At 42.3% G+C, this 22553-nt stretch overlaps 1 protein-coding gene across 5 annotated transcripts in view; it reads left to right on the top strand.

Moving 5' to 3' along the window:
* NCOA6 (nuclear receptor coactivator 6) overlaps positions 1-22553 on the top strand; it is a 288056-nt gene that overhangs the window by 87310 nt on the left and 178193 nt on the right. For all 5 annotated transcript variants that reach the window (XM_053713955.1, XM_053713638.1, XM_053713867.1 and 2 more), the window contains 4 exons: positions 4053-4175; positions 5711-5839; positions 6047-6853; positions 7605-7751. In XM_053713955.1, the coding sequence (XP_053569930.1) occupies positions 4053-4175; positions 5711-5839; positions 6047-6853; positions 7605-7751 (1206 nt within the window). The remainder of the gene's footprint in view (positions 1-4052; positions 4176-5710; positions 5840-6046; positions 6854-7604; positions 7752-22553) is intronic.

The following is a 22553-nucleotide window of genomic DNA, read 5'->3' as shown; positions in this document are numbered from 1 at the left end:
TCAGAGGTTGTCTCTTTCAGATTTAAACTACTGTTACTCAGGGAAGTTTTGGTTACCTTAGACGACTGTGATTCCACAGTAGTGGTCGCTCCTGCAAAGTCGAGTAAATTGGACAGATATTTCGAAGTTCCTTCTTACTCAGATGTTTTTCCAGTTCCTAAGCGAGCTTCGGAGATTGTTTCTAAGGAATGGGAGAGACCAGGTATTCCCTTCTCTCAATCTCCTATTTTCAAAAAGATGTGTCCTATAGCTGACGCTGTCAGGGAAAATTGGCAAACGGTTCCTAAGGTGGAAGGGGCTATTTCCACCTTATCCAAGCAAACTACTATTCCCATTGAGGATAGTTGTGATTTTAAAGATCCCATGGACAAGAAGTTGGAGGGTCTACTTAAAAAGATTTATGTTCACCAGGGTCTGCTATAGCAGCCGGCTGCGTGCATTGCTACTGTCACTAGTGCAGCAGCTTATTGGTTTGATGCTTTGTCCGAGTCTCTCAAGACTGAGACTTCCTAAGAGGAGATCCAAGATAGGATTAAAGCTCTGAAGTTGGCTAATGCCTTTATTACAGACGCTTCTCTGCAAATTACTAAATTAGCAGCTAAGAATTCGGGGTTCTCTATCCTAGCCCGCAGAGGTATATGGTTAAAACCTTGGTCTGCGGACGTGTCATCTAAGTCTAAGCTTCTAGCGATTCCTTACAAGGGGAAGACCTTGTTTGGACCTGGCCTGACAGAAATTATCACTGATATCACAGGAGATAAGGGTCATCTCCTTCCTCAGGATAAGAGAAACAAGCAGAAAGGACGACAGAGTAATTTTCGTTCCTTTCGAAATTTCAAGGGAAATTCTTTCTCTTCCTCTTCTAAACCAGAACAATCTAAGCCTACTTGGAGACCCAACCAGTCTTGGAACAAGGGTAAACAATCCAAGAAGCCTGCTGTTGAATCCAAAACAGCATGAAGGGCATGCCCCCGATCTGGGACCGGATCTTGTAGGGGGCAGACTATTCTTCTTTGTTCAGGCTTGGGTTCGGGATGTTCAGGATCTCTGGGCAATAGAAATAGTGTCTCAGGGATACAAACTGGAGTTCAAAAATTTTCCTCCCCGAGGAAGATTTCTTCTTTCAAAATTATCTGCAAACCAGATAAAGAAAGAGGCTTTCTTTCATTGTGTAAGAGACCTCTCCTCCCTGGGAGTGATTATTCCCGTTCCAGTACAGGAACAGGGGCAGGGTTTTTATTCAAATCTGTTTGTAGTTCCCAAAAAGGAGAGAACCTTCAGACCTAGCTTAGACCTCAAGAGTCCAAACAAGTACCTCAGAGTTCCATCATTCAAGATGGAAACTATTCATACCATTCTTCCATTGATCCAGGAGGGTCAATTTATGACAACAGTGGATTTAAAGGATGCATATCCACATGTTCCTATCCACAGAGATCATCACAGGTTCCTGAGGTTTGCCTTTCTGGACAAACATTTTCATTTTGTGGCTCTTCCTTTCGGCCTGGCCACGGCACCCAGAATTTTCACAAAGGTTCTGGGCTCTCTGCTGGCGGTTCTAAGACCGCGGGGCATTGCGGTGGTACCTTATCTGGACGATATTCTAATCCAGATGCCATCTTGTCAACAAGCAAGATCTCATACCGACGTTGTGCTATCCATCCTGAGAACTCACGGATGGAAGGTAAATCTGGAAAAGAGTTCCTTAATCCCGAAGACAAAGGATGACTTTCTTGGGATCTCTAATCGATTCTATATCTGAGAATTGTTCTGACAGAGGTCAGGAAATCAAAGATTCTAGATACCTGTCGAGCCCTTCAGTCCACTCCTCTCCTCGGCCGTCAGTGGCTCAGTGCATGGAAGTAATCGGACTGATGGTGGCGGCAATGGACATCATCCCGTTTGCTCGGTTCCACCTCAGGCCTCTGCAGTTAAACATGCTCAGGCAGTGAAATGGAGATTATGCAGACTTGTCTCCTTGAATAACCCTAGAACAGGAGACGAGGGACTCTCTTCTATGGTGGTTGTCTCCGGATCATCTATCCCAGGGAACCTGCTTTCGCAGACCGTCCTAGGTGATTGTGACAACAGGCGCCAGCCTTCTAGGGTGGGGAGCTGTCTGGGGTTCTCTAAAGGCTCAGGGAGTATGGACTCAGACAGAGTCTGTTCTTCCTATAAACATCCTGGAACTAAGAGCGATCTTCAATGCTCTTCTGGCCTGGCCTCAGTTGGCTTCTGCCCAGTTTATCAGATTCCAGTCAGACAACATAACGTCAGTGGCTTACATCAATCATCAGGGAGGAACGAGGAGTTCCTTAGCGATGACCGAGGTTGCCAAGATAATCCGGTGGGCGGAGGCCCATTCTTGCCATCTGTCAGCGATCCACATCCCAGGGGTGGACAACTGGGAGGCGGATTTTCTGAGCAGGCAGACTTTTCATCCGGAAGAGTGGGAACTGTTCTCCAACCTGATTCTCAGATAGGGTCAGCCGGAGTTAGATCTCATGGCATCTCGTCAGAATGCCAAGCTCCCGAGATACGGGTCGAGGTCCATGGATCCCCAAGCGCAACTGACAGATGCTCTGGCGGTTCCTTGGTCCTTCAGCCTAGCATACCTATTTCCCCCGTTTGCACTTCTTCCTCGGGTCATTGCTCGAATCAAACAGGAGAAGGTATCAGTGATCCTCATTGCTCCTGCTTGGCCTCGCAGGATTTGGTATGCAGATCTGGTGGACATGTCATCTCTGCCACCTTGGAGACTTCCGTTGAGGAAGGACCTTCTAATTCAAGGGCCCTTCCTTCACCCAAATCTAGTTTCTCTTAAGCTGACTGCTTGGAGATTGAACGCTTAATTTTATCCAAGCAGGGTTTTTTCCGATTCGGTCATAGAGACCATGATTCAGGCTTGCAAGCCTGTCACTAAAAGGATTTACCATAAGATATGGGTAAATATATCTATTAGTGTGAATCCAAGGGCTACTCATGGAGTAGAGTTAGGATTCCCAGAATTTTGTCTTTTCTCCAAGAAGGATTGGAGAAGGGTTTATCGACAAGTTCCTTAAAGGGTAAAATCTCTGCTTTATCTATTTTGTCACACAAACGTCTGGCAGATGTTCCAGATATACAATCTTTTTGTCAGACCTTGGTTAGGATCAGGTCTGTGTTCAAACCAGTTACTCCTCCATGGAGTCTGAATTTAGTTCTCAAAGTTTTTCAAGGGGCTCCGTTTGAGCCTATGCATTCCTTAGATATTAAGTTATTATCTTGGAAAGTTTTATTTCTTGTTGCTATTTCTTCAGCTCGTAGAGTGTCTGAGCTCTCGGCGTTGCAATACTCTTCACCTTATCTTATTTTCCATTCAGATAAGGTAGTTTTATGTACTAAGCTAGGTTTTCTTCCTAAGGTTGTTTCAGATAGGATCATTAATCAGGAGATTGTGGTTCCTTCCTTGTTTCCTAATCCTTCTTGTCAGAAGGAACGTCTTTTTTGCACAATTTGGACGTGGTCCATGCTTTAAAATTTTATTTACAAGCAACTAAGAATTTTCGTCAGTCCTCTTCTTTGTTTGTAATTTTCTCTGGAAAACGTAAGGGTCAGAAAGCTACGGCTACCTCTTTCTTTTTGGCTGAAGAGTATCATCCGTTTTGCATATGAGACTGCTGGACAGCAGCCTCCTGAGAGAGTTACGGCTCATTCCACTAGGGCTGTTGCTTCCTCATGGGCATTCAAAAATGAAGCTTCTGTAGAACAGATTTGCAAGGCTGCAACTTGGTCCTCTCTAAACTTCAGACACCCTCTGCATCTTGGCTTTTCCTTTCTCTTCCTAACTTGGGTCGAATGACTGGAGTGGGAGGGAGGGGAGAAGCTATTTAACAGCTCTGCTGTGGTGCTCTTTGCCTCCTCCTGCTGACCAGGAGGTGAATATCCCATAAGTAATGAAGATGATCCATGGACTCATCGTGTCTAAAAAGAAACAAATTTATCAGGTAAGCATACATTTTCTTTTCTTTTTTTTTTTTTTTTTTTTTTTAAATAGCTTATTTTTATTCCAGGTGAAGGAGCCATCAACCTGTCCTTACCCCAAAATCGAGTGCAAGAAGTACGGATGAATGGGCCAATGGCAGCAAATAGCACTGTTAGGTTGGATGGCAACTTTCCATTGCAAGGAGGAGCAGGTAGGAAAAATAGAATAATCTAACGCATTTCCAGTTTGGTAAAAATATCTGCTTAATCAGATTTTAATCAATAACTTAAAGGGACCTTAATGAGTTCCCACTACTTGCAACACAGCTGGTGTCTTAAAAAGGACAATGGATATGAATGAGATATTTTAAACATTTAAATAATATTTTGCAAATCGGTTTTAATTGATTTTGAAAGAGAAAGAACATATGTACAAGTTATCCATTAGTATAGTTTGCTACTTTGCTGGTAAGGGGAACTCCTTCATCTATATTTGTAAACAGAGAAACCTCAAAAGCAGATTTCAGTACAGGAACATCTGTGTTATATTGTGAAATGATTTGTAGTCAATAGTATTCTTGGCCAGCTTTTTATGCTATATTGATGCTGTGTGTATGTACATGGTTGTTGTTTGCTAGGTGTGTACTATGCATCTTTACCAGTTGGTGCCTGTATTGGAGTGGAGATGTAAAATATACACTGCAGCCTTCTCAAGGCTAGCCCAGTTACATATAATTATCTATTTTGCTTTAGTGGATAACAATGGCAAAACAATTACTTCATACTAACATAATGACGGTGGTTAGTTGTTGTCTGCATACTCAAGCCCAGATTTTCTCCTCCATTAAAGGGATACGATACCCAAAATGTTGAAGCACTTGAAAGTGAGGCAGCATAGCTGTAAAAAGCTAATTAGAAAATATCTCCTGAACATCTCTATGTAAAAAAGGAAGATATTTACCTCAAAATGTCCTAAGTATTCACACCCCAATGTAAAGAGACTTTAATCCCAGGACTTCCAAGGGAGTGTGTATGTAGCATGTGCAGGCACACTCATGTTATTTTCCTATTCAGTTTAAGGAAGTTTACTGTGAAATCTCATGAGATTTAAGTAAAATCTCATGAGATCATAGCAAAGCAATGCAAGACCTCAGCACTACTAATGCTGATTCGCTATTTTTGTTTTTTTCAACTTGCAGTTTTACAGCAACTCTAACTGTTCACAGAGCACTTACTCTGGTGAGCTTTTTACATATTATGTCTCATCAAGGCAGGGATGGGGAAACTTGGCACTCCTGATGTTTCAGAACTACATTACCCATGATGCACTCTGAAGTCCAGTTGTGCATCATGGGAAATAATTCCCAAACATCTGGAGGGCCAAGGTTCCCCATCCCTGCTTTAAGGCAAGTAGTGGGTGGAATTTGAGCGTTTAAAAAACTAATTACATCAAAGAAGATCCTATATTGTTTTAAAAAAATAAGTTTAGACTTGGCTGATCTGTTATTCTATGGCAAGATACCATAAATGTCTTTGTAATTACTGTCACTTTAATTGCCTAAAAAAATGTAGGCTTTTGAAATCATCTATAGCTCTTTATTATATACCTTTTGTTATTTATTTGCCTGTTTCTCAGTTCTATAGGGATGTCATATACTTCTCTTGTAATTGTGATCAATACATGTGTAAGGCTGATTATAATTTTATTCTCTTCTTTCTGTTTTCATCCTTTTCATTTACTGTCCAGGACTGATTAGGATGAACAACCCAACAGCAGCAATGATGTCACAGGGCACACATGCCTCTTCTTCTGCTATGTCCACCAGTTCTAGTACAGATCTCCAAACCAGAACTCCCAGACCTCCCTCTCAACAAGGTGGGCAAAGAAGCAATATAAGATATATGTTTTTTTGTATGTAAAAGTGATCCTAATTTGATGTGTGCTGTAAGCAGTATTTAGTAATAAAGGTGTGTTTCACGCTAACTATCAATTTAAGGAAAAAAATAGACTGTTAGTAAAAACAGACGTAATTACTAAATAGATTCTAGAGATGTGAATTCATTCTGTATATTCTTTTATCAGATGCTATGGAAGCCATGGTATCTGGCTTGGCAGGTCAGCAACAAAATCATCCCACCAGTTCCATGACTCCACAACTTCACCCCATGCAGACAATGGCTGCCAACAGACCCATGAACCCAGCCAATTTCCAGCAATTTCAACAGCAGTCAAGGTTACCCCAACATCAGCAGGTCTCCCAGGGATTGCGGCCATCCTTTTCATCCCCTGCCCAAGTTCCTGTTCCTCCAGGTTGGAACCAGTTAACATCAGGAGTTCTTCAGCCTCCACCAGCTTCAGCAGGCATTGGGGCTGTGGCATCAAATCAAGGGTGGAAAAAGTCTCCAGTAAGTGGATCGATGCATCAACAGCAGTTCGCTCAGAGACCCTCACTAGCCACAGTGCAAACTCCTTCTCACCCTCCACCTCCATATCCTTTTGGAAGCCAGCAGGCCTCCCAAGCACATGCCAACTTCCCTTCGATAACTAATCCAAACCAGTTCAGTGCCTCTCCAATGAAACCTCTACAAGGAAGTCCAGCACGGGTTCCAACTCCTCTGCAGCAATCTCACCTTACAAGCAAGTCCCCAGCCTCCTCTCCTTCCTCCTCTTTCCAGCAGGGTTCACCTGCTTCCTCACCAACTGTAAGCCAAGTGCAGCAGGCCTTGGGAGCACGGGCAGGACAGGGAAACTCCTTGCCACAGGGATTTCAGCAGCAGCCAGTTAGCTCACCAAACCGTGGTAGTTTAATTTCTCATGTGAATGCAGGAGGAAACTTCATGATGCAGCAAGTACAGCAACAAAGTCAGGGTCCACAGGGTATGCATGCAGGTATGTGTATGTCAGTGTCGATAAAAAAAAGTTTAAACACCAATATTATGCTATACAAGCCAGCCTGTGTGTGAAACAATTTTCAATTTACCTCTTTATATAGTTGTTATGCAATTAGCATTTTCTTTTAATACATAACCAAAAGGAAAAGAACGGATTTGAAAAAATTGGAGGCTGAGAATATCCAGCCAGTCAGTTGATACTTATGTAACGAGTGGTCTCTGTAGTAAATATTATTTTCCATTAAACTTTACTTTCAGGTCTGGAATGATGCATTCATGTTGACACAACACTTCAGCCACTTGGTGTACACAATGTGTATACTGTCTTGCAGTAAAGTAAAATAATACTATGATGAAGTTTTAACACTGCTAATTCCTTAGAACCATACTTCATATTTAGATAAATAAGCATATGAAACAAAGCCATTGGGGTTGCACTGACAAAAGAACAAGAGTTCATAATCTTACTACTGAAGGGCAGTAGGTTCAGGACTATTTTGATGTAGCACTTTACAGATAGGGTGGTTGATTCACGAAACAAACTTTCAATAGAGGCAGTAAGCACAAATACTATTATAAAATTAAAGAATGTCCAGTATATGCATAAGACTAGCCTAAGAATTAATAAAACTTGTGGCCGGAATAGACCGGCCATTAGTTTCGTATCTGCTTTCAAAATCTTTTTCTATGTTGCTTTAATTTTATCTATCCATCTTCTCTGTGACTGTATTTGTTTTTCCCCCTTCTAGGAGTCTCCAAACGCTTACCCCCAAATTTTGCATCTGGACAAGCCAATGCAAACTTTATGCAAGGACAAACTCCTCCCAGTGCTACTGGATCACCAGCTAATGGTGGAGCACAACAACAACTAGGAAATGGCAATGGACAGGGAACAGGTACAGTATATGAAGCACTGCACTTTCATTTCCTAGCATTGGCTAGCTAATCATTCACAACCTCTTTTGTCAATAGTAGTAAACACACTGCTGTCATTTACGTTAATTTGTTTTCCTTTTATAGACCATATATTTTGGCTTACCTAGTTAATACTCAACAGTGAGACCCCCTGACTCTCCTTACTTGACACCCTTATTTACCCTTCTGTCATTACAGTAAAAAGATTGATCTTATAGACCTGGACCTGAAATCTGTAAACAAATAAAGAAAAAATAAATGACAACTATCATGAAATCAATCTCTTTGAATGCCTTTCTAGTTTCTCTAGACTTTGCTTTCTTACAGATTTCAATGGCAAACAGTCATCTGCACTTTCTCTGGCTTGTAGAAGGAACACAGTATTACCAGTTTGTGGATGTTACATTTGATTTTTCCGCTGCCACAAGGACCTGGTACCGGTCCTGGTACACTCACAAGTTCATATAGGAGCATTTATGCTATACCATCTACAATTTTTCTTTTTGTTACCAATTCTGCCTATGTACAGATGCAGGAAGTACTAAAAATTCTCCAGTAATTTGGCTGAATAATAAACACGAAAAAAAATAAAAAATGACCCTGAGCACATAGCCTGTCTTCATCTTAAATAACAGATAAGGCATATTTTCTTCAGGATGTTATCTGATATCTGATTAATCTTTTGACGCAGTGTGTCCTGAAAAAACTGTGCAAGAAAGTCTGTTCTAGGGGCCTCCCTTTGCTTGTCAAGTAATCCCTAGATCGGCTTTAGAGTCAGAATCTCAATAGTGGCCTTCTCTTCCAGATGAAAACCGGGTCTAGCAGGTTGGAGCAGTTGAGTGGAGGCAATGTATCCAGGGAAGATTTAGTTTAGATGAATCAATTTTTTCCTCAAACATCCTTGAAGTTAAAGTAATGAAGTAGCATTTTGTGATTCCCTCCAGCAGAATTGATAAAGATGCTCAAAAAGCAATGTGTTTTATACATTTCCCTTTAACAGCGTTTTGTTGATTTTCCAAGTTGATGTGAGTTAATGCTTTCTTTCAGATGTGGCACAAATTGTTTCCAAAGGTCGGTCTGGAAGATGCTGAATATATTCTATTTAATTAGGATCAGCAGCAATTTGAACAGTTATAGTGTTTGCTGTATATTCCTCTTGTGTATTCTATTCTCACCCAATTTCTGCATTGCCTTGTACTCGTATCACTCGTGACTATTAAGTAGCTGAGCAAGATAACTAGAAATTCACAATACAGAAATATCTACATTTCTCCAACATAGGTGTGTCCGGTCCACGGCGTCATCCTTACTTGTGGGATATTCTCTTCCCCAACAGGAAATGGCAAAGAGCCCAGCAAAGCTGGTCACATGATCCCTCCTAGGCTCCGCCTACCCCAGTCATTCTCTTTGCCGTTGTACAGGCAACATCTCCACGGAGATGGCTTAGAGTTTTTTAGTGTTTAACTGGAGCTCTGATACATAGAAAAGACTTTCTGAAGGCATCATTTGGTATCGTATTCCCCTTTGGGCTTGGTTGGGTCTCAGCAAAGCAGATACCAGGGACTGTAAAGGGGTTAAAGTTAAAAACGGCTCCGGTTCCGTTATTTTAAGGGTTAAAGCTTCCAAATTTGGTGTGCAATACTTTTAAGGCTTTAAGACACTGTGGTGAAATTTTGGTGAATTTTGAACAATTCCTTCATACTTTTTCGCAATTGCAGTAATAAAGTGTGTTCAGTTTAAAATTTAAAGTGACAGTAACGGTTTTATTTTAAAACGTTTTTTGTACTTTGTTATCAAGTTTATGCCTGTTTAACATGTCTGAACTACCAGATAGACTGTGTTCTGAATGTGGGGAAGCCAGGGTTCCTTCTCATTTAAATAAATGTGATTTATGTGACACTGAAAATGATGCCCAAGATGATTCCTCAAGTGAGGGGAGTAAGCATGGTACTGCATCATTCCCTCCTTCGTCTACACGAGTCTTGCCCACTCAGGAGGCCCCTAGTACATCTAGCGCGCCAATACTCCTTACTATGCAACAATTAACGGCTGTAATGGATAATTCTATCAAAAACATTTTAGCCAAAATGCCCACTTATCAGCGTAAGCGCGACTGCTCTGTTTTAGATACTGAAGAGCATGAGGACGCTGATGATAATGGTTCTGAAATGCCCCTACACCAGTCTGAGGGGGCCAGGGAGGTTTTGTCTGAGGGAGAAATTTCAGATTCAGGGAAAATTTCTCAACAAGCTGAACCCGATGTGATTACATTTAAATTTAAGTTGGAACATCTCCGCGCTCTGCTTAAGGAGGTATTATCCACTCTGGATGATTGTGAGAATTTGATCATCCCAGAGAAACTATGTAAAATGGACAAGTTCCTAGAGGTCCCGGGGCTCCCAGAAGCTTTTCCTATACCCAAGCGGGTGGCGAACATTGTAAATAAAGAATGGGAAAGGCCCGGTATACCTTTTGTCCCTCCCCCCATATTTAAAAAATTGTTTCCTATGGTCGACCCCAGAAAGGACTTATGGCAGACAGTCCCCAAGGTCGAGGGAGCGGTTTCTACTTTAAACAAACGCACCACTATACCCATAGAAGATAGTTGTGCTTTCAAAGATCCTATGGATAAAAAATTAGAAGGTTTGCTTAAAAAGATGTTTGTTCAGCAAGGTTACCTTCTACAACCAATTTCATGCATTGTCCCTGTCACTACAGCCGCGTGTTTCTGGTTCGATGAACTAGTTAAGGCGATCGATAGTGATTCTCCTCCTTATGAGGAGATTATGGACAGAATCCGTGCTCTCAAATTGGCTAATTCTTTCACCCTAGACGCCACTTTGCAATTGGCTAGGTTAGCGGCGAAAAATTCTGGGTTTGCTATTGTGGCGCGCAGAGCGCTTTGGTTGAAATCTTGGTCAGCGGATGCGTCTTCCAAGAACAAACTACTTAACATTCCTTTCAAGGGGAAAACGCTGTTTGGCCCTGACTTGAAAGAGATTATCTCTGATATCACTGGGGGTAAGGGCCACGCCCTTCCTCAGGATAGGTCTTTCAAGGCCAAAAATAAACCTAATTTTCGTCCCTTTCGTAGAAACGGACCAGCCCCAAGTGCTACGTCCTCTAAGCAAGAGGGTAATACTTCTCAAGCCAAGCCAGCCTGGAGACCAATGCAAGGCTGGAACAAGGGAAAGCAGGCCAAGAAACCTGCCACTGCTACCAAGACAGCATGAAATGTTGGCCCCCGATCCGGGACCGGATCTGGTGGGGGGCAGACTCTCTCTCTTTGCTCAGGCTTGGGCAAGAGATGTTCTGGATCCTTGGGCACTAGAAATAGTCTCCCAAGGTTATCTTCTGGAATTCAAGGGGCTTCCCCCAAGGGGGAGGTTCCACAGGTCTCAATTGTCTTCAGACCACATAAAAAGACAGGCATTCTTACATTGTGTAGAAGACCTGCTAAAAATGGGAGTGATTCATCCTGTTCCATTAGGAGAACAAGGGATGGGGTTCTACTCCAATCTGTTCATAGTTCCCAAAAAAGAGGGAACGTTCAGACCAATCTTAGATCTCAAGATCTTAAACAAGTTTCTCAAGGTTCCATCGTTCAAGATGGAAACCATTCGAACAATTCTTCCTTCCATCCAGGAAGGTCAATTCATGACCACGGTGGATTTAAAGGATGCGTATCTACATATTCCTATCCACAAGGAACATCATCGGTTCCTAAGGTTCGCATTCCTGGACAAGCATTACCAGTTCGTGGCGCTTCCTTTCGGATTAGCCACTGCTCCAAGGATTTTCACAAAGGTACTAGGGTCCCTTCTAGCGGTGCTAAGACCAAGGGGCATTGCAGTAGTACCTTACTTGGACGACATTCTGATTCAAGCGTCGTCCCTTCCTCAAGCAAAGGCTCACACGGACATAGTCCTGGCCTTTCTCAGATCTCACGGATGGAAAGTGAACGTGGAAAAGAGTTCTCTATCTCCGTCGACAAGGGTTCCCTTCTTGGGAACAATTATAGACTCCTTAGAAATGAGGATTTTTCTGACAGAGGCCAGAAAAACAAAACTTCTAAACTCTTGTCGGACACTTCATTCCGTTCCTCTTCCTTCCATAGCGCAGTGCATGGAAGTAATAGGTTTGATGGTAGCGGCAATGGACATAGTTCCTTTTGCGCGCATTCATCTAAGACCATTACAACTGTGCATGCTCAGTCAGTGGAATGGGGACTATACAGACTTGTCTCCGAAGATACAAGTAAATCAGAGGTCCAGAGACTCACTCCGTTGGTGGCTGTCCCTGGACAACCTGTCACAAGGGATGACCTTCCGCAGACCAGAGTGGGTCATTGTCACGACCGACGCCAGTCTGATGGGCTGGGGCGCGGTCTGGGGATCCCTGAAAGCTCAGGGTCTTTGGTCTCGGGAAGAATCTCTTCTACCGATAAATATTCTGGAACTGAGAGCGATATTCAATGCTCTCAAGGCTTGGCCTCAGCTAGCGAAGGCCAAGTTCATACGGTTTCAATCAGACAACATGACGACTGTTGCGTACATCAACCATCAGGGGGGAACAAGGAGTTCCCTGGCGATGGAAGAAGTGACCAAAATCATTCAATGGGCGGAGACTCGCTCCTGCCACCTGTCTGCAATCCACATCCCAGGAGTGGAAAATTGGGAAGCGGATTTTCTGAGTCGTCAGACATTGCATCCGGGGGAGTGGGAACTCCATCCGGAAATCTTTGCCCAAATCACTCAACTGTGGGGCATTCCAGACATGGATCTGATGGCCTCTCGTCAGAACTTCAAGGTTCCTTGCTACGGGTCCAGATCCAGGGATCCCAAGGCGACTCTAGTAGATGCACTAGTAGCACCTTGGACCTTCAAACTAGCTTATGTATTCCCGCCGTTTCCTCTCATCCCCAGGCTGGTAGCCAGGATCCATCAGGAGAGGGCGTCGGTGATCTTGATAGCTCCTGCGTGGCCACGCAGGACTTGGTATGCAGATATGGTGAATATGTCATCGGCTCCACCATGGAAGCTACCTTTGAGACAAGACCTTCTTGTTCAAGGTCCGTTCGAACATCCGAATCTGGTCTCACTCCAGCTGACTGCTTGGAGATTGAACGCTTGATTTTATCAAAACGAGGGTTCTCAGATTCTGTTATTGATACTCTTGTTCAGGCCAGAAAGCCTGTAACTAGAAAAATTTACCACAAAATATGGAAAAAATATATCTGTTGGTGTGAATCTAAAGGATTCCCCTGGGACAAGGTAAAGATTCCTAAGATTCTATCCTTTCTCCAAGAAGGATTGGAGAAAGGATTATCTGCAAGTTCCTTGAAGGGACAGATTTCTGCCTTGTCTGTGTTACTTCACAAAAAGCTGGCAGCTGTGCCAGATGTTCAAGCCTTTGTTCAGGCTCTGGTTAGAATCAAGCCTGTTTACAAACCTTTGACTCCTCCTTGGAGTCTCAACTTAGTTCTTTCAGTTCTTCAGGGGGTTCCGTTTGAACCCTTACATTCCGTTGATATTAAGTTATTATCTTGGAAAGTTTTGTTTTTGGTTGCAATTTCTTCTGCTAGAAGAGTTTCAGAATTATCTGCTCTGCAGTGTTCTCCTCCTTATCTGGTGTTCCATGCAGATAAGGTGGTTTTACGTACTAAACCTGGTTTTCTTCCAAAAGTTGTTTCTATCAAAAACATTAACCAGGAGATAGTCGTGCCTTCTTTGTGTCCGAAACCAGTTTCGAAGAAGGAACGTTTGTTGCACAATTTGGATGTTGTTCGCGCTCTAAAATTCTATTTAGATGCTACAAAGGATTTTAGACAAACATCTTCCTTGTTTGTTGTTTATTCTGGTAAAAGGAGAGGTCAAAAAGCAACTTCTACCTCTCTCTCTCTTTTTGGATTAAAAGCATCATCAGATTGGCTTACGAGACTGCCGGACGGCAGCCTCCTGAAAGAATCACAGCTCATTCCACTAGGGCTGTGGCTTCCACATGGGCCTTCAAGAACGAGGCTTCTGTTGATCAGATATGTAGGGCAGCGACTTGGTCTTCACTGCACACTTTTACCAAATTTTACAAGTTTGATACTTTTGCTTCTTCTGAGGCTGTTTTTGGGAGAAAGGTTTTGCAAGCCGTGGTGCCTTCCATTTAGGTGACCTGATTTGCTCCCTCCCTTCATCCGTGTCCTAAAGCTTTGGTATTGGTTCCCACAAGTAAGGATGACGCCGTGGACCGGACACACCTATGTTGGAGAAAACAGAATTTATGTTTACCTGATAAATTACTTTCTCCAACGGTGTGTCCGGTCCACGGCCCGCCCTGGTTTTTTAATCAGGTCTGATAATTTATTTTCTTTAACTACAGTCACCACGGTATCATATGGTTTCTCCTATGCAAATATTCCTCCTTAACGTCGGTCGAATGACTGGGGTAGGCGGAGCCTAGGAGGGATCATGTGACCAGCTTTGCTGGGCTCTTTGCCATTTCCTGTTGGGGAAGAGAATATCCCACAAGTAAGGATGACGCCGTGGACCGGACACACCGTTGGAGAAAGTAATTTATCAGGTAAACATAAATTCTGTTTTTTTTGTTGATAGCCTAGCTAATACCACAATCCCTACCCTAATTATCCTTCCTGCCATTTTATAATTTTAATTTATTTTCTAGCTTTCTCTTATCTTCACCATGATAGCATCTGAAACAGATTATGATCCACTTGGATATAGGTAAAAACTTCAAAATGCTTAACAGGAAAGTTTTCTTACCGTCCCTCCCTTTTTTAAATTTTTTATTGAGGTTAATAAGCAAGTGATTACAGGTACAGACATACCTCGCTTTATTGCTCTTCGCAGATATTGATCTTTTTACAAAATTAATGTTTGTGGTAATTTTATGTTGAGTAATTCTATCTGCGCCATTTTTCCAACATATATACACATATAAACACAGAAATACACACACATATAAACACATACATACACACACACACACACACACACATATATATATATATATATATATATATATATATATATACATACACATACACACCACCAGCAAAAAGATTACAACTCGCTGAAGGATCAGATGATGGTTAGCATTTTTCTGCAATAAAGTATTTTTTAATTAAGGTATGTACATCATTTTTTAGACATAATGCTATTGCACATTTAATAGATTACAGTATAGTACAAATATAACTTTTATATGCACTAGGAAACAAGACTCGCTTTATTGCAGTTGTCTGAAACCAAATCCGCAATATCTTTGAGGTACGCCTGTATATTACAAAAGGATGCAATCAATCATACATAAGCAGAATTACTGAGGCTAGTAATCGGCCATAACCCATCTTCACATTATATAAGTACAATTATCACTGTGCCTACATGCAGCAATAAACATGACTAACTAAGTAAACAGCGAGGTATATGTAAGTCTGTAAAGATAAGAGGAAAATAACTTTACCTCATATTTTATCTTACTTTTTCTCCAACATTGGTGTGTCCGGTCCACGGCGTCATCCATTACTTGTGGGAAATATTCTCCCCCACAGGGAAAGGCAAGGAGAGCACACAGCAAGAGCTGTCCATATAGCTCCCCCTCTGACTCCGCCCCCCAGTCATTCTCCTTGCCGCTCTGAATAGTAGCATCTCCACGGGGATGGCGAGGAGTTTGTGGTGTTAGTTGTAGTTTTTTATTTCTTCTATCAAGAGTTTGTTATTTTAAAATAGTGCTGGCTTGTACTATTTACTCTACAACAGAAAAGTGATGAAGATTTCTGTTTAAGAGGGCTATGATTTTAGCACAAGTAACTAAAATCCATTACTGTTACCACACAGGACTGTTGAAACCAGAGAACTTCAGTTGGGGGTAACAGCTTGCAGACTCATCTGCTTCAGGTATGACTAGTCTCCTTCTAACAACACAGGCTAATGCTAGATGACAGTCATTTTTCCCCTCAGGGAAAACGGTAAGCCATTTTTCCTTCACCTCAGCAAAAAAGATAACAGGCTTCCCCTTTTTGAATTTTATGCTGGTAGACACTGTTAGGGGCCAAATCGATTAGTTTTTATTACAATATCATGGCATTTGAAATGTTTTATAAGCTCATATACACTTGGGAACGTTTTTTATTGATCTGGCTTGTTTTAGACACCTAATTCTAGTCAGGAAGGCTCCTTCACTCTAGTGTACTGAGGGAGGAGGCCTCATTTTGGCAGTTGATTTCAGGCAGTGCATGCAGTCTCATGTGAGAGGGTCCTGTGGCTCAGAAAGTGACTCCAGAAGGCTTTTTTCTGTGGATGGTTGACCCCTAAGGAAGGTAAAAAGCTACAGCAATGCTGTAGCAGGGATTGTGGTGTATAAAAACGGTTAAATCCATCAATTAGGTCCGGTTTGCTTGTTTTAAGAGCTAGAGTCTCCATATTTGCTGTGCAATACTTTATAAGCATTAAGACACTGGGGTCCAAATTTCATAAAAATCGGATATTGCCTTCATAGTTTTTTGAACATTCAGAAATAAAGTGTGTCATTTTATTATTTAAAGAGACAGTAACGTTTTTGTTTAAAATCGTTTTTATTGCATTGTTTGCCTGCCTAAATCTGTTTAACATGTCTGGGCCATCAGATAAACTATGTTCTGTGTGTGTAGAGACAAATGTGGTTCCCCCTTCGAGTGTTTGTGATAATTGTGCCATAGCGTCCAAACAAAATAAGGACAGCTCTGTTACATTTCATAATGTTGCCCAAGATGATTTATCTAATGAAGGTAGTGGGGATAGTTCTACATCCTCTCCTTCTGTGTCTACACCAGCTTTGCCCGCGCAGGCGACACCTAGCGCGCCAGTGCTTATTTCTATGCAACAATTAACAGCAGTAGTGGATAATTCTATAGCAAATCTTTTATCCAAACTGCCAGCATTTCAGAGAAAGCGTGATTGTTCAGTTTTAAATACAGATAAAAAGGATGAACAATCAGACGCTGACGATGCCTTATCTATTTTACCCTCACATCAATCGGAATTGGCTGTGAGGGAAGGGCTGTCTGAGGGTGAAATTTCAGACACAGGAAAAATTTCTCAACAGGCAGAACCTGATATAGTAGCATTTAAGTTTAAGCTAGAACATCTCCGCGCTTTGCTTAAGGAGGTATTAGCTACTCTGGATGACTGATTCTATGGTAGTACCAGAGAAGTTGTGCAAATTGGACACATTTTTAGAGGTCCCAGTGCACGACAACGCTTTTCCAATACCCAAGAGGGTAGCGAGCATAGTGGATAAGGAGTGGGAGAAGCCAGGTGTACCCTTTGCCCCACCTCCTATATTTAAGAAAATGTTTCCCATAGTAGACCCTAGAAGGGACGCATGGCAGATGGTTCCGAAGGTTGAGGGAGCTGTTTCAACACTAGCGAAGCGCACAACTATTCCTATAGAGGACAGCTGCGCTTTCAAAGATCCTATGGATAAAAAATTGGAAGGATTGCTTAAAAAGATTTTTGTTCAGCAAGGGTTCATCTTTCAACCAGCTACGTGTGTTATTACTGTCACTTCAGCGGCGTCCTTTTGGTTTGAGGAACTAGAAAGGTCGCTCCAGAAAGAGACTTCCTATGAAGAAGTCATGGACAGAATTCACGCATTAAAGTTAGCTAATTCCTTTATATTGGATGCCGCTTTTCAAATAACGAAATTGGCGGCGAAAAACTCAGGTTTTGCTATAGTAGCGCGGAGGGCGCTTTGGCTAAAATCCTGGTCGGCAGATGTGTTGTCCAAGACTAAGTTACTTAATATTCCTTTCAAGGGTAAGACCCTTTTTGGGCCGGAATTGAAGGAAATTATTTCAGACATCACTGGGGGTAAGGGCCATGCCCTCCCACAGGATAGGCCTTTTAAGGCTAAGAACAAGTCTAATTTTCGTTCCTTTCGCAATTTCAGGAACGGACCAGCTAATAACTCCACTGCCGCTAGACAAGAAGGTAACGCGGCCCAGCCCAAACCCGCTTGGAAGCCCATGCAAGGCTGGAACAAGGGTAAACAGACCAAGAAACCTGCTGCTGCTACCAAGACAGCATGAAGGGGTAGCCCCCGATCCGGGACCGGATCTGGTAGGGGGCAGACTATCTCTCTTCGCTCAGGCTTGGGCAAGAGATGTTCCGGATCCCTGGGCACTAGAGATAGTCTCCAAGGGATACCTATTAGAGTTCAAGGGACTTCCTCCAAAGGGAAGATTCCACCTGTCTCGCTTATCTTCAGACCAGATAAAGAAACAGGCATTCTTACCTTGTGTAAGAGACCTATCAAGATGAGAGTGATAAACCCAGTCCCCTCCGGGGAACAAGGTCTAGGTTTTTACTCAAACCTGTTTGTGGTTCCCAAAAAAGAGGGAACTTTCAGGCCAATTCTGGATTTAAAGATATTAAACAAGTTCCTCAGAGTTCCATCCTTCAAAATGGAAACCATTCGGACAATCTTGCCGACAATCCAGCAGGGTCAATATTTGACTACCGTGGATCTAAAGGATGCATATCTGCATATCCCAATCCACAAAACTCATCATCAGTTCCTGAGGTTCGCTTTTCTGGACAAACATTACCAGTTCGTGGCTCTTCCATTCGGTTTAGCCACCGCTCCCAGAATTTTCACAAAGGTGCTAGGGTCCCTTCTAGCGGTCCTAAGGCCAGGGGCATCGCTGTAGCACCTTATCTAGACGACATCCTAATCAAGCGTCGTCTCTTTCCAAAGCAAGGGCCCACACGGACATTGTGTTGGCTTTTCTCAGATCTTACGGGTGGAAGGTGGACATAGAAAAGAGTTCACTGTCACCGTCCACAAGGGTTCCTTTTCTGGGAACAATAATAGATTCTGTGGAAATGAAGATCTTCCTGACAGAAGTCAGAAAGTTAAAGCTTCTAAACGCTTGTCGAGTTCTTCATTCTATTCCTCAACCCTCCATAGCTCAGTGCATGGGAGTAATAGGACTAATGGTCGCAGCAATGGACGTGGTTCCATTTGCTCGAATTCATCTAAGACCATTACAACTGTGCATGCTCAGTCAGTGGAATGGGGACTATACAGACTTGTCTCCCCAATTTCAAGTAGACCAGGTAACCAGGGACTCACTTCTCTGGTGGTTGACCCAGGATCACCTGTCTCAGGGAATGAGTTTCCGCAGTCCAGAGTGGGTCATTGTCACAACCGACGCCAGTCTCTTAGGCTGGGGCGCGGTCTGGGACTCCCTGAAAGCTCAGGGTCTATGGTCTCGGGAAGAGTCGCTTCTCCCGATAAAAATTTTGGAACTAAGAGCAATATTCAATGCTCTCCTGGCTTGGCCTCAGCTAGCGGAAGCCAGGTTCATAAGATTTCAGTCGGACAACATAACGACTGTTGCGTACATCAATCATCAGGGGGGAACAAAGAGTTCCCTAGCGATGAAGGAAGTAACCAAGATCATCCAATAGGCAGAGAATCACTCCTGCCATCTATCTGCTATTCACATCCCAGGAGTAGACAACTAGGCGGACTATTTGAGTCGTCAGACTTTCCATCCGGGGGAGTGGGAACTCTACCCGGAGGTCTTTGCTCAGTTAACCCAATTATGGGGCATTCCAGACATGGATCTAATGGCGTCCCGTCAGAACTTCAAGATTTATCGTTACGGGTCCAGATCCAGGGATCCCAAGGCGATTCTAGTGGATGCATTAGTGGCGCCTTGGTCGTTCAACCTAGCGTATGTGTTTCCACCGTTTCCTCTCCTTCCCAGGCTCATAGCCAGGATCAAACAGGAGAAGGCCTCGGTGATTCTGATAGCTCCTGCGTGGCCACGCAGGACTTGGTATGCAGACCTGGTGAATATGTCATCGGCTCCACCATGGAAGCTACCTTTGAGACAGGATCTTCTAGTACAAGGTCCATTCGAACATCCAAATCTAGTTTCTCTGCAGCTGACTGCTTGGAAATTGAACACTTGATTTTATCCAAGCGTGGGTTTTCAAATTCTGTGATAGATACTCTGGTCCAAGCCAGAAAACCTGTGACTAGAAAGATTTACCATAAAATATGGAAAAAAATATATCTGTTGGTGTGAATCCAAGGGATTCTCCTGGAGTAAGATTAAAATTCCAAAGATTCTCTCCTTTCTCCAAGAAGGTTTGGATAAAGGGTTGTCAGCTAGTTCTCTAAAAGGACAGATTTCTGCTTTATCTGTCTTGTTACACAAGCGATTGGCAGCTGTGCCAGATGTACAAGCTTTTGTTCAGGCTTTGGTTAGAATCAAGCCGGTTTACAGACCCATGACTCCTCCTTGGAGTCTAAATTTAGTTATTTCAGTTCTTCAAGGGGTTCCGTTTGAACCTTTACATTCCATAGATATTAAGTTGTTATCTTGGAAAGTTCTGTTTTTGGTTGCTATTTCTTCTGCTAGAAGAGTTTCTGAATTATCTGCTTTGCAGTTTAATCCACCCTATCTGGTTTTCCATTCAGATAAGGTTGTTTTGCGTACTAAGCCTGGTTTTCTTCCAAAAGTTGTTTCCAACAAGAATATTAACCAGGAAATAGTTGTTCCTTCTCTGTGTCCGAATCCAGTTTCAAAGAAGGAACGTTTATTACACAATTTAGATGTTGTTCGGGCTTTAAAGTTCTATTTAGAAGCAACAAAAGATTTTAGACAAACTTCATCTTTGTTTGTCGTTTACTCTGGTAAGAGGAGAGGTCACAAAGCTACTGCTACCTCTCTCTCTTTCTGGCTGAAAAGTATTATCCGATTGGCTTATGAGACTGCCGGACGGCAGCCTCCTGACCGAATCACAGCTCACTCTACCAGGACTGTGGTTTCCACATGGGCCTACAAGAACGAGGCTTCTGTTGATCAGATATGTAAGGCAGCGACTTGGTCTTCTCTGCACACTTTTGCCAAATTCTACAAATTTGATACTTATGCTTCTTCGGAGGCTATTTTTGGGAGAAAGGTTTTGCAAGCCGTGGTGCCTTCCATTTAGGTATCCTGATTTGCTCCCTCCCTTCATCCGTGTCCTAAAGCTTTGGTATTGGTTCCCACAAGTAATAGATGACGCCGTGGACCGGACACACCAATGTTGGAGAAAACAGAATTTATGCTTACCTGATAAATTACTTTCTCCAACGGTGTGTCCGGTCCACGGCCCGCCCTGGTTTTCCTAATCAGGTTGAAATTTTTTTTTCTTTATACACTACAGTCACCACGGCACCCTATAGTTTTTCCTTTTTCTCCTAACCGTCGGTCAAATGACTGGGGGGCGGAGCCAGAGGGGGAGCTATATGGACAGCTCTTGCTGTGTGCTCTCCTTGCCTTTCCCTGTGGGGGAGAATATTTCCCACAAGTAATGGATGACGCCGTGGACCGGACACACCGTTGGAGAAAGTAATTTATCAGGTAAGCATAAATTCTGTTTTCCTTTATCTTACTGCTTAGCCCTTGGCTTATATCATTGATAGTATCCTGCCCTCTTTTTAAATACTTTTTAGAATACAACATAGCTTTAATCTATTTTTTATTTTTTTTATTTAAATAAGATGTACTTTTTATCAACACATCTTAGTTATGTCTATTTTCTTCTAAACGGCTTTAGCTCCTGACACAAACATTAACCTGCACTGTTTTTATTTGCTCCATAATTTTAACTAGTTTACACATTGCACAACATACTCCTATACTGCACACATCAGTTTTCTTTACTAAAGTGTTTGTACTGAGAAATATACTAAACTTGCATTTTTATGAACTGCTATTGCACAATCTTATGAGAATTACATCAAATGGAGTATTAGAGGTATTGTGTAAACCATTGTTACACCATAATAATGTATAAACATAACTGATTCTCAATTTTATAATCTGCTATTGGTCATCCACCACTGAAAACATTACTCACCACTTTATTTATCAAGAATAATTGCAGAATGATGAATAAACAAAGTTCAGCTGGAAATATATTTTAATTATTCACTCACTGCCTTCAATCCGCCGCCAATCTGAAATTCACTCACATGAACCTTCACATGATCTCCACTTATTTTCCTCTCTCACTCCCTGATATTCATTCATTTTACTTTGTTTCTCCTCCTGCAGCTTTGAACTCTAAACTCATGGCAAAAGAGATTGCCAAAAAGTGACAGTGAGCCACACGGTACCAGGCTGTTGCTTCAAGTTATCCTGTTGCTCTGAATTTGTCAGGGCCTGGCCTAAATGATCTCATGCATTATACCCTGAGTTCTGAATAAGACCATCAACTTATGATTTTCATTGTACAGTTTTGTCCTTGAACAACTTAATGTGCTGATGTAATCTGTCTGCCTGTGGGTTCCTTCATCTGTTCCTTTCTGTGTCTGCATCTCTTGTCTCAGTCATGTTTTCTCCCTTTCTTGTTTTAACTCTAACTAGTTACTGACTCTAATTATGGCATGTAAAGGTTTCTCCTTCAGTCATTAGCACCCACAAGAGTATGCACAATTCAGTTACTGCCTAGTGTTCTTTTTGGATCTAGGCTCTGTTAGATGTTTGGCTTTGTTTCCTTTCTCTATTTTGGGATTCTCTTTCTATTCCTCAATTATGGATTTTTTTACTATCCAGGCAGGTTATGATAAGAACCTTTACTAAGGTTCAAAAAGCTTTTCTGTTTAGTAACTGCTAGCCTCACCTCACTATTGACTCCGGTGTCTAGAATTTCTTAAAGCATGAAACATGCTTCACCCATCCTTGCAGTCCCTGATTCCTTCATTGGAAATTAGTCTTCACCTGAAAG

Source organism: Bombina bombina, chromosome 1 (genome assembly GCF_027579735.1).
Source record: "Bombina bombina isolate aBomBom1 chromosome 1, aBomBom1.pri, whole genome shotgun sequence".
Taxonomy (NCBI): domain Eukaryota; kingdom Metazoa; phylum Chordata; class Amphibia; order Anura; family Bombinatoridae; genus Bombina; species Bombina bombina.
Note: the sequence above shows the minus strand (reverse complement) of the source record. Positions and strands in the feature narration are given on the sequence as shown.